Genomic DNA, 16,026 nt, shown 5'->3' with positions numbered 1-16,026 from the left:
TTTGCAGCAAGAGCAATAAGGGTTAAAGAAATCTGGAGTTTGTAATTGCCTACACAATTTGACAAAAATTCGGCCGTTTGGTAGTGGCTGAACCCAATTTTAAGGTACTTTTCACTGTAGAATCCTACCTAAATCCTTTGATTGGGATGTCATGACAAAATTAGTTTCTTTTTTTTTTTTTAAATATTAACACTACTTTTTATATGTAAACAGTAATAAAGTGAATATAAATATAAACATGTTAAATTATATTTTTTATAAAGAAAAGTAGAGTTTCAGCTTATTTCAAATTTATAACAGAAGTTGATCTTTTTAAAGCAAACAGCATTAGCGAGCAAAATAAATCTTAAATTATTAACGGACCGCTCGTATCACTAATAATAAGGTAAGTTTTGTTTTTCCCTTAAGATAATACTATGTTATATAATATTTGCGAGAATACCAACTTCATTCACATTTGTGTAATGTGAAGGAAAACAAAAGCTATTTCTATTGTAATTAGAGCAAATAAATACAAAGGTTGAATGACAGTATCCTAGCACATACGAAATGGTGAAATGCATAAATCATTGGAGATAAATGAACATTCACATGCTAAACGTCCAACATAGCCGAAACGGTTTTCTTGACAGCATCTCTAGCATAAGGGATATATGATAATGAGTACCATGTCATGGCTAATGATTGTATAATAATGAATATCAAGGTAAGACCAGGCTTTCCTAACTGAAAACAAACAAAAAAAACATTAAAAGGGTAATCAAAGAAATAATAGTTAAAACTAAAAAATATAACTCCAGCCATCTTACCACTATAGAAGCAATCAGGGTCATAATTATAGAAAATATAACAATGCAGGTGGCAATTAGACGAGTATCGGAGAACATTTTCTTCAATTGATTTACTGGGCCCATAAGAAAACAGGTACTACATTTTTAAAGTATATCAAATATATTGGATTTATTTGTTAATTGCATGTGATACGTAACTCATCAGTTTCTTACCTCGTCATGGATATAATGTTACCCAAGGTATAAAAAACGGCAAATACAACTATGCCGAAATGAAGGAAAAACATAATTGAACCCAGGAATGATAAAACCAAACCCAATACGAAACATATGCAAAAGCCTTTAATGCGAGTGGACCAGCTTAATGTTGACATATCATTAATCTAAAAAAAAAAAATAAAAAGATATGTAAAATGGTTATAAACCTACATACGTGTTTGGCAATTCAATAATTTGGACAAATAAAGGGTGATTTTTTTGAGGTTAGGATTTTCATGCATCAGTATTTGACAGATCACGTGGGATTTCAGACATGGTGTCAAAGAGAAAGATGCTCAGTATGCTTTGACATTTCATCATGAATAGACTTACTAACGAGCAACGCTTGCAAATCATTGAATTTTATTACCAAAATCAGTGTTCGGTTCGAAATGTGTTCATTCACCGTAACGTTGCGTCCAACAGCATCTTTGAAAAAATACGGTCCAATGATTCCCCCAGCGTACAAACCACACCAAACAGTGCATTTTTCGGGATGCATGGGCAGGTCTTGAACGGCCTCTGGTTGCTCTTCACTCCAAATGCGGCAATTTTGCTTATTTACGTAGCCATTCAACCAGAAATGAGCCTCATCGCTGAACAAAATTTGTCAAAATTTGAACACATTTCGAACCGAACACTGATTTTGGTAATAAAATTCAATGATTTGCAAGCGTTGCTCGTTAGTAAGTCTATTCATGATGAAATGTCAAAGCATACTGAGCATCCTTCTCTTTGACACCATGTCTGAAATCCCACGTGATCTGTCAAATACTAATGCATGAAAAACCTAACCTAAAAAAAAATCACCCTTTAGAATTTGCATAAATACCACGAGCAGCATGCGGAAACAGAGAGGAGATTTATATCATATCAATGAATATTCACAAGGCTCAAGTGCGAATAAACGGCGGTCGACTATTAAACCTCAGTTTACGTGTTCGCCTTCTCCGCACGTTTTTGTTTCGTGCCGTGATTGAAAAGAACCCCTGACCCTGGTTCTGCTCGCACCCGCCTCCATCATCAATCGGTGTTGGTGAGGTGTAACCGGTGCATGGAGTGGGTGCATCTCCGATCTCGCTCTGGCCATACGTCACTACGGGAATATAGTCCCACTGACTGTGTTGCAAGGAGCTGTGCAAACATGGAGACTAGTGGGTAACAAGCGTCGTCGTTGTTTTTGTTGTTCTAGCCACATTTTCATGTGGAGGTGGCGATCCTCGTCAAGATCCTGTAGGTGAGCAAGCACGTTGCGGTCCATAGGACCGATAGCTGCGGGAACGTTATGGCCATTGGCTATTTAAAGGCGCCATTTGCAGGCTACGCCGTATATGGAGTATCCCTCTATCCGCAACCTGTGGACGCGCCCGGTAACTCTTAGCTGAGCTTTCCGTAATGACTATGAACACCGGAACTGAGAGTTCTCATAATAATCTCGTCGCCTTCTATGACCTCGTCGTCGGGCTATGAAATGAAGCTATACAACATTTACATACCGCCGATTGGTTGTTGTGACCCAGTAAATAGCCAAGTTACAAGTCCGACATACTTGGGCTACTGTCTGTTTCTAGGAGACTTTAATGCGTATCACGTTTCATGGCATTCTCCCCTAGGTAACGACCAACAGGGCATAGTTTTTGCCGAGCAGATTGAAGGCTCCACGTTTTGTACGGCGAATAAGGGTGCCCCGCTAGGATTACGAGGAGGTGCAGCAGCTCGCCAGACATTTCCATTGCATCCCCATATATCCACAGTGACATACGTCTTATGCATAGTGTGATTATTTATAGGCCTGATGGCTTCGCATTGCATGAAATGAAATAAATAAATAACCTGGTAATCCGTCATTTCTTTGGGGTCAGACCACCTTTCCCTAATTCTCACCATCGACCGACCAACCGATTTCATACTTTGAGCGTCGAACGTTTATCAATCAAAAGAAGGCCGATTGGGCCGGCTTCAGAGAGTACACCAATCGCCGCTTCAGTGAACCGACACCTCCTCAAATGTGCTAGTTGTTGTCGAGAGGCAATTCCGAGACATCATTAACGTAGCAACCGCTCGCTTTATACCTGTCGGTCGAATGCCTCAAATGCGGCCCAATTTTCCAGTGCAGCCAGTCATATTTGCAGTCGAGCGTGATGGGATTCGTTGCACGGACCCCACTAACCCCAGAATAGACTGGACGACAGGACCTCAGTCACTTTTGGCTACGTAGCTGTGATTGATCTGAAGGGGTGCACCAGGACAATTTATCCCGGCACGGAGCATCACACAGGCTGGAACTCTCGTTATCACGAGAAACTTAGCTAGAAACTACCGGACGGGTCCACAGGTTGCGGATAGTGGAATGCTCCATACGGAGTAGCTGCAACGGCAGTCAGCGGTATAGAGCGGAGAGTCTCAGTGAGAGGCCGGGCGGCACCGGCTCTTGCACAAAAACTGAGTACCTATGATGTTTGATATGACAAGGCGGGTTATTTTTGCGCTTTTAAATAAAGAATGGCTACCCTGTTCCCACGGTGATCGGTCCTGTGGACCCGAACGAGCTTGCTCAACTACAGCAGCTTGACGAGGATCGCCGACTCCACATAGACATGTGGCTACAACAACAACAACTGTCAATTCATTGTGCATCCCGAGAGTGACAGGGCCAGGAGGAGAGCTATTCGTCGTATCCGTGGTCTCCGAGCCGATGGATAGCCACCATAATTTACCTACATAATTTAACAAGGCGTTGGACCCCGAACGGTGTAGAGATTACACTGATGCTAAAGATTCTGGATCTACCTGGAGTCGAGTACCATACAACTGCCCTCAACCTGTCTTTGAACACTCTTATAGTACCCGATGTCTAGGAGATGGTCAGAGTGATCCCGCTACTGAAGCCTGGACAGGACCCGAGTAAGGGGGAGTCGTACAGACCCATCACCCTTCTCTCACCAGTAACCAACACGCTTGGGGGACTACTCCTCCCGAGCCTTGTTGGAGAATTTCCATTCGCCGAGCATCAGCATCATGCCATCAATGCGCACATTTTCCGTGGCTTCAATCAGCCCAGGACGGTCATCGTGGCACTGGACCTATCGAAGGCATTCGACATGATCAGCCATGGCAAACTATTTAAGGACATCCCCAATACATCCATATAGACAGGTCTGAAACGCGAATTATTGGTGTGGTCGCCAGTCATTTGTGAAATTTAGGGATAAGAAATCGAAACACCGTAGAATGAAACAGGGAGTTCCCCAAGCCAGGGTGATATCTCCGACACTGTTTAACCATTACCTATCCTCTATTCACGTCCTCCCAAACGACATAGGGATCGTATCATATGCGGAGAATTGTACGATCTTGGCATCAGACCGCCCACCCATTGATCACATCTGCGATGGGTTAATTTACTACCTCAGCTTACTCGCATCGTATTTCGCTACAAGAAATCTGGATATATCTGCCACCAAAACTTCAGTCACATTGTTCACTACATACACGCATGAGGTGCTTAGGGAGCTGAAAATGATGGTCGACGGAGTGACAATTCCTAACATCAAGTGTCCCTAAATACTTGGTGTCACATATAACAGCTCTTACAAATTCTCCTCACATGCCACAGCAATTTGCGAAAAAATCAAAAGTAGAAACAATTCCTCAAGTCACTTGCCGACAGCACTTGGGGCGCTGACAAAGAAACCTTCAGTTAACTATGTGACGCGCAGTGAAATAATATTCAGATCTGTTAAAATACCGCACTTCGATCTGCAACGGGCTGTCTCTCCTTTTCTTACGTGGACCACCTCCATCAGGAGACAAATATGCACTCGTGCGAAGCCAAAACTACATGATGTCCAAGAAATACCTTCTGGGCTGTTATCCCAGAGACCATCCAAATCATTATCTTGTGGATAGGTATCCACCGCCTTATGTAGTTCCAACATGATCTAGAGCGAGAGGTTCAGCACTACAAGAGACTTTAGATCAAGATCAAGGACATGTTAGCACATGTGGTGAATAGCTACCGGGTGAATGTGGTCCTTGAAGAATGACCGCCTCCCATTGCACCTAACTAAATTGACCTCCCCCGGCAAACCAGAGTAGTTCTGGCTCAATTACGATTGGGCAGATGCAGACGCCTCAATTCCTACAGAGGAAGGATTGATTCCAACGTGCAGGATGAATGTCCCGATTGTTACCAGGGACCACACGACACACGGCACCTGTTTAACTGGCCAGCCAGGCCCACTCGTCTCAGATCCAGATCCCTCTGGACGTACCCCATCTTAGTTGCAGAGTTCCTATATCTAGATACACAACAAAATCAACCAGACGAAAGACAAAACAGCAACATCATTAAACCCAGAGATTTGGGGCGGAGTAGAGCGTGGAGCGGAGAAGACCTATCCGTCCGTCTGTCTGTCGAAAGCACGCTAACTTCCGAAGGAGTAAAGCTAGCCGCTTGAAATTTTGCACAAATACTTCTTTTTAGTGTAGGTCGGTTGGTATTGTAAATGGGCCATATCGGTCCATGTTTTGATATAGCTGCCATATAAACCGATCTTGGGTCTTGACTTCTTGAGCCTCTAGAGTGCGCAATTCTTATCCGATTGGGATGAAATTTTGCACGACGTGTTTTGTTATGATATCCAACAACTGTGCCAAGTATGGTTCAAATCGGTTTATAACCTGACATAGCTGCCATATAAACCGATCTTGGGTCTTGACTTCTTGAGCCTCTAGAGTGCGCAATTCTTATTCGATTGGAATGAAATTTTGCACGACGTGTTTTGTTATGATATCCAACAACTGTGCCAAGTATGGTTCAAATCGGTTTATAACCTGACATAGCTGCCATATAAACAGATCTGGGGACTTGACTTCTTGAGCCTCTAGAGTGCGCAATTCTTATCCGATTGGGATGAAATTTTGCACGACGTGTTTCGTTATTATATCCAACAACTGCGCCAAGAATGGTTCAAATCGGTCCATGTTTTGATATAGCTGCCATATAAACCGATCTTGGGTCTTGACTTCTTGAGCCTCTAGAGTGCGCAATTCTTATCCGATTGGGATGAAATTTTGCACGACGTGTTTTGTTATGATATCCAACAACTGAGCCAAGTATGGTTCAAATCGGTTTATAACCTGACATAGCTGCCATATAAACCGATCTTGGGTCTTAACTTCTTGAGCCTCTAGAGGGCGCAATTCTTATCCGATTGGAACACAATTTTGCACGACGTATTTCGTTATTATTTCCAACAACTGTGCCAAATATGTTTCAAATCGGTTCATAACCTGATATAGCTGTCATATAAACAGTTCTGGAGACTTGACTTCTTGAGCTTCTAGAGGGCGCAATTCTTATCCGATTGGGATGAAATTTCGCAAGACGTTTTTTATTGTTACTTTCAACAACTATGTCAAATAAAGTACAAATCGGTTCATAACCTTATATAGCTGCCATATAAACCGATCTGGGATCTTGACTTCTTGAGCCTCTAGAGGTCGCAATTATTATACGATTTGCCTGAAATTTTGTACGACAGATTCTCCCATGACAATTAACATACGTGTTTATTATGGTGTGAATTGGTCTATAGCCCGATACAGTTCCCTCAGTATTTGTGCCAGAGCCGGTGCCGCACGGTCTCTCACTGAGACTCTCCGCTCGATACCGCTGGTTGTCCGCGACTGTCGTTGCAGTGTTCTACTATCCGCAACCTGTTGACGCGCCCGGTAGCTCACAGCTAAACTTTTCGTGACAGCAATGCCTATATGGTGCTCCCAGCTTTCCCGTGCTTGATCGTCGTAATATTATAAATCCGTTCGGGGACCGTATTTAGATATCCAGGACCGCATTTAGATATAGCTACCGTATAGACTGATCTCGAGTCCAAAACAGGTGCATTCATTATCCGATTTTGCTGAAATTTCAAACTGTGGGGTTTTCCAGCCAAATATAGTGCCGATGGTACTATAATGCCATAGCACTCGCAATTATAACCCGATTTCGCTTAAATTTGGAACAGTGAGTTGTGGTCCAGATTGTACTATATTTGGATATAGCTGGTAATATAGACCGATTTTTATTGAAATTCGCAGTGAGTTCCGTTAGACCCCTTGGCATCCACGCCAAATATGGTCTCGATCTCGAGTCCAAAACAGGTGCATTCATTATCCGATTTTGCTGAAATTTCAAACGGTGGGTTTTTCTAGCCAAATATAGTCCCGACCGTACTATATAACCCGATTTCGTTTAAATTTGGAACAGTGAGTTGTGGTCCAGATTGTACTATATTTGGATATAGATGCTAAATAGACCGATTTTATTCAAAATTCGCAGTGAATTCTGTTAGACCCCTTGGCATCCACGCCAAATATGGTCTCGATTGGAGTATATTTAAGAGGTAAAGGTCAAACAGTCGCGACCCGATTTCGCTGAAATGTGAAAAAGTGAGTTGCAACAGGTTTCCCGATAAAGGGACCGAGTATGATCCACATACGACTTTAGTTAAATATAGATGTCATATAGGCCGATCTGTCATTAACAGGTTTCTCTGAAACTTGGAACCGTGAGATCTTTGACATCCATGCCAAATATGGTCTCTATATTGGATCTTGTAGCCATAACAGGTGCATATAAAGGGTGATTTTTTTGAGGTTAGGATTTTCATGCATTAGTATTTGACAGATCACGTGGGATTTCAGACATGGTGTCAAAGAGAAAGATGCTCAGTATGCTTTGACATTTCATCATGAATAGACTTACTAACGAGCAACGCTTGCAAATCATTGAATTTTATTACCAAAATCAGTGTTCGGTTCGAAATGTGTTCATTCACCGTAACGTTGCGTCCAACAGCATCTTTGAAAAAATACGGTCCAATGATTCCACCCGCGTACAAACCACACCAAACAGTGCATTTTTCGGGATGCATGGGCAGTTCTTGAACGGCTTCTGGTTGCTCTTCACTCCAAATGCGGCAATTTTGCTTATTTACGTAGCCATTCAACCAGAAATGAGCCTCATCGCTGAACAAAATTTGTCAAAATTTGAACACATTTCGAACCGAACACTGATTTTGGTAATAAAATTCAATGATTTGCAAGCGTTGCTCGTTAGTAAGTCTATTCATGATGAAATGTCAAAGCATACTGAGCATCTTTCTCTTTGACACCATGTCTGAAATCCCACGTGATCTGTCAAATACTAATGCATGAAAATCCTAACCTCAAAAAAATCACCCTTTATTATCCGATTGCTTGGAAGATAGAAACAGTGAGTTGTACAAAGCCTTGCGACATCCAAACCGAACATTGTAGCTGCCAATATAGGGTCTTATGCCCATAACAGGCGCTTTTGATACCCGATTTTGCTAAAGTTTGAAACTGGGACATGTATAAATCTTCATTGGCATTTAAACTGAACATCGGCCAATATTTGGATAAATACGATAATCAATTAATCAAAGTTCGGCACGGCCGAACATAATACATTTTTATTTATTTAAAAGAAAATTAAGATTAATAAGTTAACACGAGATAACTTTAGAGTTAACTTTCATTAAATTGATATCGAAAACGTATAAAAGAACCGATTTTTACCAATAATTTGGTAATATATGCTTGAGACGTAAAAGCGGATGATCTATTATTATATGGGAGCAATATCAGGTTAGAGACGGATTCGGATGACCATAATTGTCATGTATGTTGAGCGTTATGGGAGATATCATTATGCAAAATTTCAGCCAAATAAAATAAGAATTCAGGAGGCTCAAGAAGTACTATAGGGAGGTCGCTGTATATGCGAGCTACATATATACGGTTATGGACCGGCTGCGTCTATACTTGACAAGAATTTTGAAGATCAAAAAAAATAATATGTATATCTATTGGCCTATGAAGCGTTGTGAAATTGTCAATTAAATTGTAAAGGAGTGGAGGGTGGAGCGGAGCGAAAAAAAATTGTCGAAGGGGGAGCGAAGCGGATTACAAAAAAGGTACACGCTACGGATCCCTGTTAAAACTTCGAAACAATCTACCGAGCAACACAAACCATGACGCAAAAATCTTCAATGGCAATCAGTAACCAGGAACGGAGTGCAGACCATTTTAGTAGACAGTTTTTTGTAAATGGGTCGAATGATATCTCTGTAAAAAGTGTCTCCTGAGCTGCCATCAGAAGTATGACCCGAATTTCCAACTCGTTGAGGTACAATCCCCTCCCATACACGTGAGGAGGAAAATTTGGATGTTTAAAGATGCGATCCGACAACTCCACACTGATCCAATAACAACCTCCTCATACATTACGTGCCTTCGGAAAATTCACCGCGGTACTGTGGCCAATACGACGTTATGATACCAGCCGAATATAGTGTATAATGATTAGAAAGATCTAGGGAAGCTCTGGCCGAATTAAGATCCATGATATCAATAACGTAATTGCATGCCCTGAGAAAACAACAAACCCAATTGCAGAATCACTATGGCGCTGCAATTGAAGCTAGATCTTCTGACAGCAGCTATTTGTAAGCTGACGACGTACGACACTGCAACAACCACAAGAGCATATAATATTAATGTGTTGTGATGTAGTGTGCAAAATAGAGTCCATCTATAACTTTGGGGGACATGGGCGTCCACCTCTCCTAGTGAATTAAGTTGCTACGATGCCAAATAGCAGGACTATCAATTTGTGACTAGCGAAGGGTCTGGAATTCTATGCTCTCTCTTGTGGCGCTTGGTTTTAAATGGAATTTTCAGATCATTTGAGAAGAAAGGCATGAAGGTGGCCTAAGCAAGAAAAGCGAATGACATCACTATGGGGGCTGCACGCTTTCTCCTATCACGGAGCTCGTCCAGCGTGTATTAAGGAAGATGTCTGGAAGGCGGAAGCCAATGAGCCTGGAATAAATCCTAGAAAGACTAATAAGGTAATATTCTCCAGAAAACCGAAGCTTTGGTATTTTCAGGTCACTCTCTTCGAAGGCACTGTTCTTGAGGGTGATTCTCAGCTAAAAACTAAACTGGAGAACTAACAATGAGGAGAGGGTAAAAATGTGTCTAAATGCGCCAGGTAGTAGCCGGCGTAATGGGATGGATGTATACTGAAATATCTGTTAACTTGCCGAGAATTTCATTTTGTATGGTATATAAGTATGCCATAACATTATCATGACCTTCAGTTAAAGTTTAATTAATCCGTGATTAGATTTCTAATTGGGAAAATCGAATTAAATTTTAGCCAGAACTACAGAAGATTTTTCCTTAAAATATAATAGTCTAACTTAATGTATTAAGTGCGAGTTTACAGCTGAGCTACTTAAGCCACAAGATGTCTACGCAATTTGAGTCATAGTATCGAGTTTCATGTTTCAATGCGCTACACACAATGTTTTTTCCCGAAACAAGCGCAATTGTTTCCAAATATATATATCCATATAAACTCATCATCTATAATCTTGAGGGTCTCCCTCCTTAGAACTCTTTTTTTTTTAATCTAATACAATAATACATTCGATATATTACAACACCCCCTTTTGTTGTCTGATATCATATACAAGATCGATGATCCATCGGCTTTCTCATACGCCACATTTAACTAACTATACCTGTGTCATTATACTGCCTTCTTCTTCGGGGATGCTATCATTTCCACTTAAAACTCGTCGCAATTTATCCATGATGAATTATGTCCAATTTTAGTTTTGAAGACAACAAAAATGCAAAACAAAAAGAGATAGAATTTAACAAAAAAAATAAAAAAAAAACAAAACCAAATAAGAATAATATTCAGTGATGGTAAATGATCGCCGATGTCGGATTTGTTATCGAAAATTATGACAACAACAAACTTAGAGATCGTTCCCACAATAAGATTAGTGCCAAATACATGCTATTCTATTGTATTTATTTCCAAGGCTGAGTATGCACCTCTAGCGAAATTGCAACCAAGACATATATGTCGCCACTGAAAAATAGTGGTGTAGAATTATTTCATGTTGCATGGAGCTATTAAAACACACATTTCAATTCGTAGTTGTAAGAAAAAATTCACCAATGCCCATTATATCGCCCTGTTTTCATTTGAGCTGCGTACGAAATATCGAAAGTAACGGTAACGAAAATATATTTTAGGATATGTCAATGCATTTCTTATGGCAACGAAAATTTCGCCAGAAGGAGGGAAAAATTTAATATGACAAATTAATTTGGGAATAAATGTGCAACTATTGCGAGCATTTATTCATCGAACATACATGTAGATACATGTCTATAAAACAAGTACAATACATATGAGAATATATGCCGCTTAGAGCGCGCTCTATTCGTATTCGAAGTACATAAGTCTTATGAATACAGAAAGTGACAGATCATATGGCATGTCTTATCGTCTAAAGGCTGGTACTATATTCATTTTTCACAGTTGAAACACACAAATTGTTCGCGGTTAGTTTTTTGAAATACTACAAAAATCTTAATGAAAACATAATACGTTTATGAATATGTTTTCATAATTAATGAGGAAATATCCTACTGAATGAAATTAGCAATTTTTTTTGCTTCAAAATCCATTATCTAAAAAAAGTAATCACGAAAAACTAACATAGTACCAGCCATAATGGAAGTTTTATAGAACTCAGTACCACTTCTACGGAATGTGTTCACATTTTCTTCGTCACCATTTTTCTCTAATGCGTTTTGACAGTTGTTCAAGTTCAAAGTTGAAGTTTTTGAAGCTTGAAAAATAAATTTCCAGTGTGAGTTCCGTTAGTTTGTTATACTATCTTGTAATTAAGTATTGTGTTTTTGTTCAAAAATAAACTTTTCATAAATAAAACTTACGTTTTCTTATCCATATTCTTCATCGCAAAAATAGCCAAGTTCTGTTGTTGTTGAATGAATAGTTTTTAATGGTATTGTTGTTTAAAAATGCTTATGTATTTTATTTACCTGGTCCGGTGGACAGTAGTGTGTGTATGTGTGTGTGTTTGAAATGGTTACATTAAAAAAAATTTTTCATTTGCATTGTGAAATCAATGTTACCGATCGGTTTAAAAATTAAAATTCCTCGAAACCTGGTTTCGTCGCCAATATATCTTTCTATGTAGGTATGTATTATGTACATTACAATATTTAATAATAGATAGGTATGATATTTAGTTATTTTTGCGAATTCCCATGAAGAAATGACAAAGTGACATCTAAATGAAAATTAGAAAAATTAAGAACTTATATTACGAGCAAGTGGCATGGAGTAGGAGATAAACTAAAAACTATATTAACAAAATCGTCCATAAACTTTTAAGTGTTGATGGAACACATTACAAAAAATGTAGCAGGAAAGTGTGAAATGTCTATGCATGTAATAGAGAATCTCACTCATTGGAATCGGCAGGATTGGATTTGTCATCCGAAGTCTTAGAAAACGAGTCTGATGAATGAGCTATATCAACTAAGTCTACTGTATCGCCCACAGAAGCAGTGTTGGCAGCTTCCACCACCGAGTAGCCAATATCGTTGGGTGTGCCTTCGGGATAACCCAAATAGTAGTCTGCAATACGTCCAGCTTCTCGTAAACCACTTAGAAAAGCACCATGTACAGTGGCGGGATAATTTCGTATGGTATGTTCGCCTGCAAAGAATAGTCTTGGCAGTTCATCCAATTCTTGATTTGGTTTGGGATTATGCGGGTTCGGTGGTATAACAGGGGCGGCTAAAAGGTCATAATCGCTGCCAGAAGATCCCACAGATACGAAGCTATAAGAACCTCTAGCCCAGGGATCTGCACGCCATCGTGTCACCACAGTCTCTTTGGGTTGGGGTACAGAACCGTTGCCGAAAATACCCTTAAGTACAGCAATGCACCTTCCCACAATGACATCATCCGAAACATTTTCCATTATTGCCGCAGAGCGACCAGCCACCAGGGCCAGCAAAACCGGAGATGAGGATATGCTCCAAAACAAGAATAATTCTCCTCTGCTGGCAGTTGTGCTGCCCACATGGCCAAATAGATTCGTATTAGGGTCCCAGAATATACGATCAAAACATAAAACAACTTTGTTTAGATTTCCAAAACCTAGGCGTTGAATGGCTTGCTGTTTCCAGTCTGGCAGTGGCGGGTCAAATTTGACAGTATTGGACTGTTGGGATTGTACCTTAGCGGTGGCTATTTTGAGAACGCCCAATGTGAGGGTACACAAAACCAAATCTGCTTTATAGGTCACTAGGGAATTGTTAGTTTTTAAATTTTCCGTAACAATTTCAACACCAGTAGGAAAATATTTTATAGCTTTTACGGCGGTATTAACGCGTATGTCTAGACCTTCAGTCAAAGCAATAGGCACGCAGGAGTAACCATTACGTACTGTGGTGTGATTGCCTATAAATTCAAAGTCATCATCCTGATCCCAATGCTTCAGTGAGAGATTGCACAATGGGGTGGCATTGGCAAATTCTAAATTAGCAAAATGCCAGTCTAAAATTTGACGATCTTTCGATGATAAATATACATCACTATAAATTGAAGGAATTACAGCATTAGCCAGCATTACAATTTAATTTATTTATCTTTACCTAGGTGGGTTCGTTTCTAATTCCTTGAGTTTATTTTGTAAAATCTCTTCCTCCTTCGTCAGGTCATCGTACAGTTTGGAGGCTTTAGTCCATTCATAGTTCGTGGAACGAATCTCAAATTCATGTTCGGCAAATGTGTTGTCGCCCTCTACGCGCTGTGGACGAGAACGCAGCAGCTTGGCATGCAGACTTCCAAGCTGGCGAATTTTACTTAAAACTCTAGAAGTCTTTGTTTGATTGTCAATAATGGCTTTTTGGGCTTCACATAGCTGTCTCAAATACTGTGCCTGCTTCTCTTTCACTGACTTTTCTTGAAGTTTAATAATCCACTCGAGAGCCTGACCAAGAGATACAGGATTGTTGCCGGCGTAGTTAAAGTCAAGTTGATGAGACAAATAACTGGCCGATTCCAGTAATCGGTTAAACTCTCGTTCCACCATATCGTCTTTGTGTTTTGGCACTGGTTTACCTCCTGCTCCATATAGGGGGCATGCCTGACGTATAGGAATCATTTCCATGCCAATTTGCTTGCTCAATATGGTCATGGGATTGCCCCAGACACCAGTCACAACCATTGCGCCCAAATCGGCTATGTAATTATTCTTGCGGAAAGTGGCAATGCGTCCACCAACTCGATCTCGTGCCTCCAAAACAATAACGTCCATACCAAACTGTTGCAATTGTTGGGCTGCAGCTAAACCCGAAATACCAGCTCCTATAACAATTACTTTTCCCAATTTCTTGCTAGGTATTGGCCGAAGGCGTTTGAAAATGCCAAAATTAATGAAGCCATGGCGTTCGAGAAAGGAATGGATACGTTTAACCAAATTGGGATCGCTGTCAAAGGGAGGTTCCATGTCTTTAAGAGCATTTTCCAAAATCAATTGCTGTTTGGGATTCTCTATCCACATTTGTAGTAAACGATTTCTAATATTAAGGAACACACGTTGGGCCACCAAACCAGTTTTGGTGATGTCAGGAAAACAAGCTGCCTCATTCGAGGTCATTTTATCGAATGGCAGTCGAGATTGAAATGCAGCACCTTCCAAACCTGTTAAAATCTCTTTATAGGCCTCTGCCGCAGCAGCTGCCGCCTCACGGGGATCTGTTATATCTTTGGCATAGGGACTTTTAAGAGCTTCCGATTTTCTGGTTTTGGAATCCGACTTCTTTTCAGTACTAGTATGTACATTGATGTTAGATGAATGTCCTCCCGAAGGGGTTGATGGCTTTTCATCCACATTGACAGATGCTGTATTCGATTTATTTGTATAATCTACTCTGGGTTTAATGCGCCGACTCATACGTCTTTCATCGTTGTGTGCATCATTGGAATCATCATCTCCAGCATATTTTTTGATTCCGCTACCGCCACCAATGCTGTTGCTCAGATTTGGTCCTGGAGTTTTACGCTTAGGCGAAGGCTCTGTATCGGAATCATCACTTATCAATGTGACCACTTCAATTGGCTCTATATTGCTCAAGAGTTTGCCTCTGACCACAGGAGGTGGTTGCTCGTTCTGTGGCGTTAGCAGCGGCGACTGTGTCAGGCAGGGATTATCATTCGATAGCACGGTATCACCGGTGTCCGTATTGCTATTGGACATACTATATGTAATTTTCTTAACTTTTTCAATCAGACAACAATTCTTGGCAGCGATTTTCTATTATTCCTAAGTAAAGCAAAGTTTTTTCACTGCCTACTTTTTTTGTTTATAAAAAACTAGTGATGACAGAAAATTTTATTCGGTTTTTCATTTCAGTTATCGTTATCGATTATTGAAAGTACTTACGCACGGTGCGTCTAAACAGTGGCAACAACGTAAATAGTTGGTGAAGGGTATCAGCCATGGTACAAGAACTTAAAGGCATGGCCCATGACGAAACAATTAAAGGAGGTCTCATTTGTACAACAATCACAAATAATAAGGTGCAATCCGCCATCTTGCCATCAAGTTGATCGACGTTTTGCCAATACACATAAAGAAATTTGCGTGCATGTGTGTATACAAACGAGAGAATTCAAACAAAAATCTTTCATATTAATACCGTTAAAGATGGCCGGCTGCTAACAGCTGTTTCCGTGAGACCAGCTTTTTAAATTCGCCTTGGGTATGGCCATGCGAACAGCTGAGTACAATTTATTTAATTTGATAAATTTCCTAATTCAGGTTTGGTATTTGCATATTAAAAAAAGGTTTCAAGAAATTGAAAAAAGGAAAAATGCATGGTCGTTTTACGGTTCTTTGTGGTTATCTTCGTGCCAATAATAAATCATCTGCTTCAGCCATGACATAACTAACAGATAGTGTACCGTAAACAGCCGGGTAAAATTTTTTCTCGCGAAGTGCACTATCTGTCAACGAGTTTTGGTTATGTGTGTGTATTATAG

The 16,026-nt window shown here is 40.3% G+C and overlaps 2 protein-coding genes across 2 annotated transcripts; both read right to left on the bottom strand.

The window, feature by feature from the left end:
* Positions 1 to 254: 254 nt before the first annotated feature.
* Positions 255 to 10,859, bottom strand: LOC106094568 (vesicle transport protein SFT2A). Its single transcript, XM_059371035.1, has 4 exons — positions 10,667 to 10,859; positions 1,005 to 1,174; positions 810 to 927; positions 255 to 726 (listed from the first exon to the last, which is right to left on the bottom strand). The coding sequence occupies exons 1-4, from the start codon at positions 10,736 to 10,738 to the stop codon at positions 595 to 597; spliced, it is 492 nt and encodes a 163-aa protein (XP_059227018.1). The 5' UTR covers positions 10,739 to 10,859; the 3' UTR covers positions 255 to 594.
* Positions 10,860 to 11,974: 1,115 nt separating this feature from the next.
* LOC106094569 (possible lysine-specific histone demethylase 1) lies at positions 11,975 to 15,337 on the bottom strand. Its single transcript, XM_013261790.2, has 2 exons — positions 13,635 to 15,337; positions 11,975 to 13,574 (listed from the first exon to the last, which is right to left on the bottom strand). The coding sequence occupies exons 1-2, from the start codon at positions 15,239 to 15,241 to the stop codon at positions 12,434 to 12,436; spliced, it is 2,748 nt and encodes a 915-aa protein (XP_013117244.2). The 5' UTR covers positions 15,242 to 15,337; the 3' UTR covers positions 11,975 to 12,433.
* Between the last annotated feature and the right edge of the window lie 689 nt (positions 15,338 to 16,026).

Source organism: Stomoxys calcitrans, chromosome 1 (assembly GCF_963082655.1).
Source record: "Stomoxys calcitrans chromosome 1, idStoCalc2.1, whole genome shotgun sequence".
Classification (NCBI taxonomy): Eukaryota; Metazoa; Arthropoda; class Insecta; order Diptera; family Muscidae; genus Stomoxys; species Stomoxys calcitrans.
The sequence above is the reverse complement of the archived record's forward strand: the minus strand, read 5'-3'. Positions and strand labels throughout refer to the sequence as shown.

Excerpts from the sequence above, each read along its gene's own strand:
- LOC106094568 (XM_059371035.1), bottom strand. The coding sequence starts at position 10,738 with ATGGATAAATTGCGACGAGTTTTAAGTGGAAATGATAGCATCCCCGAA. Across the intron at positions 928-1,004 it reads AACATTATATCCATGACGAG|TACCTGTTTTCTTATGGGCC; the intron begins GTAAGAAACTGA and ends TTAAAAATGTAG. Across the intron at positions 727-809 it reads CCCTGATTGCTTCTATAGTG|TTAGGAAAGCCTGGTCTTAC; the intron begins GTAAGATGGCTG and ends GTTTGTTTTCAG.
- LOC106094569 (XM_013261790.2), bottom strand. The coding sequence starts at position 15,241 with ATGTCCAATAGCAATACGGACACCGGTGATACCGTGCTATCGAATGAT. Across the intron at positions 13,575-13,634 it reads TTAGAAACGAACCCACCTAG|TGATGTATATTTATCATCGA; the intron begins GTAAAGATAAAT and ends TTCAATTTATAG.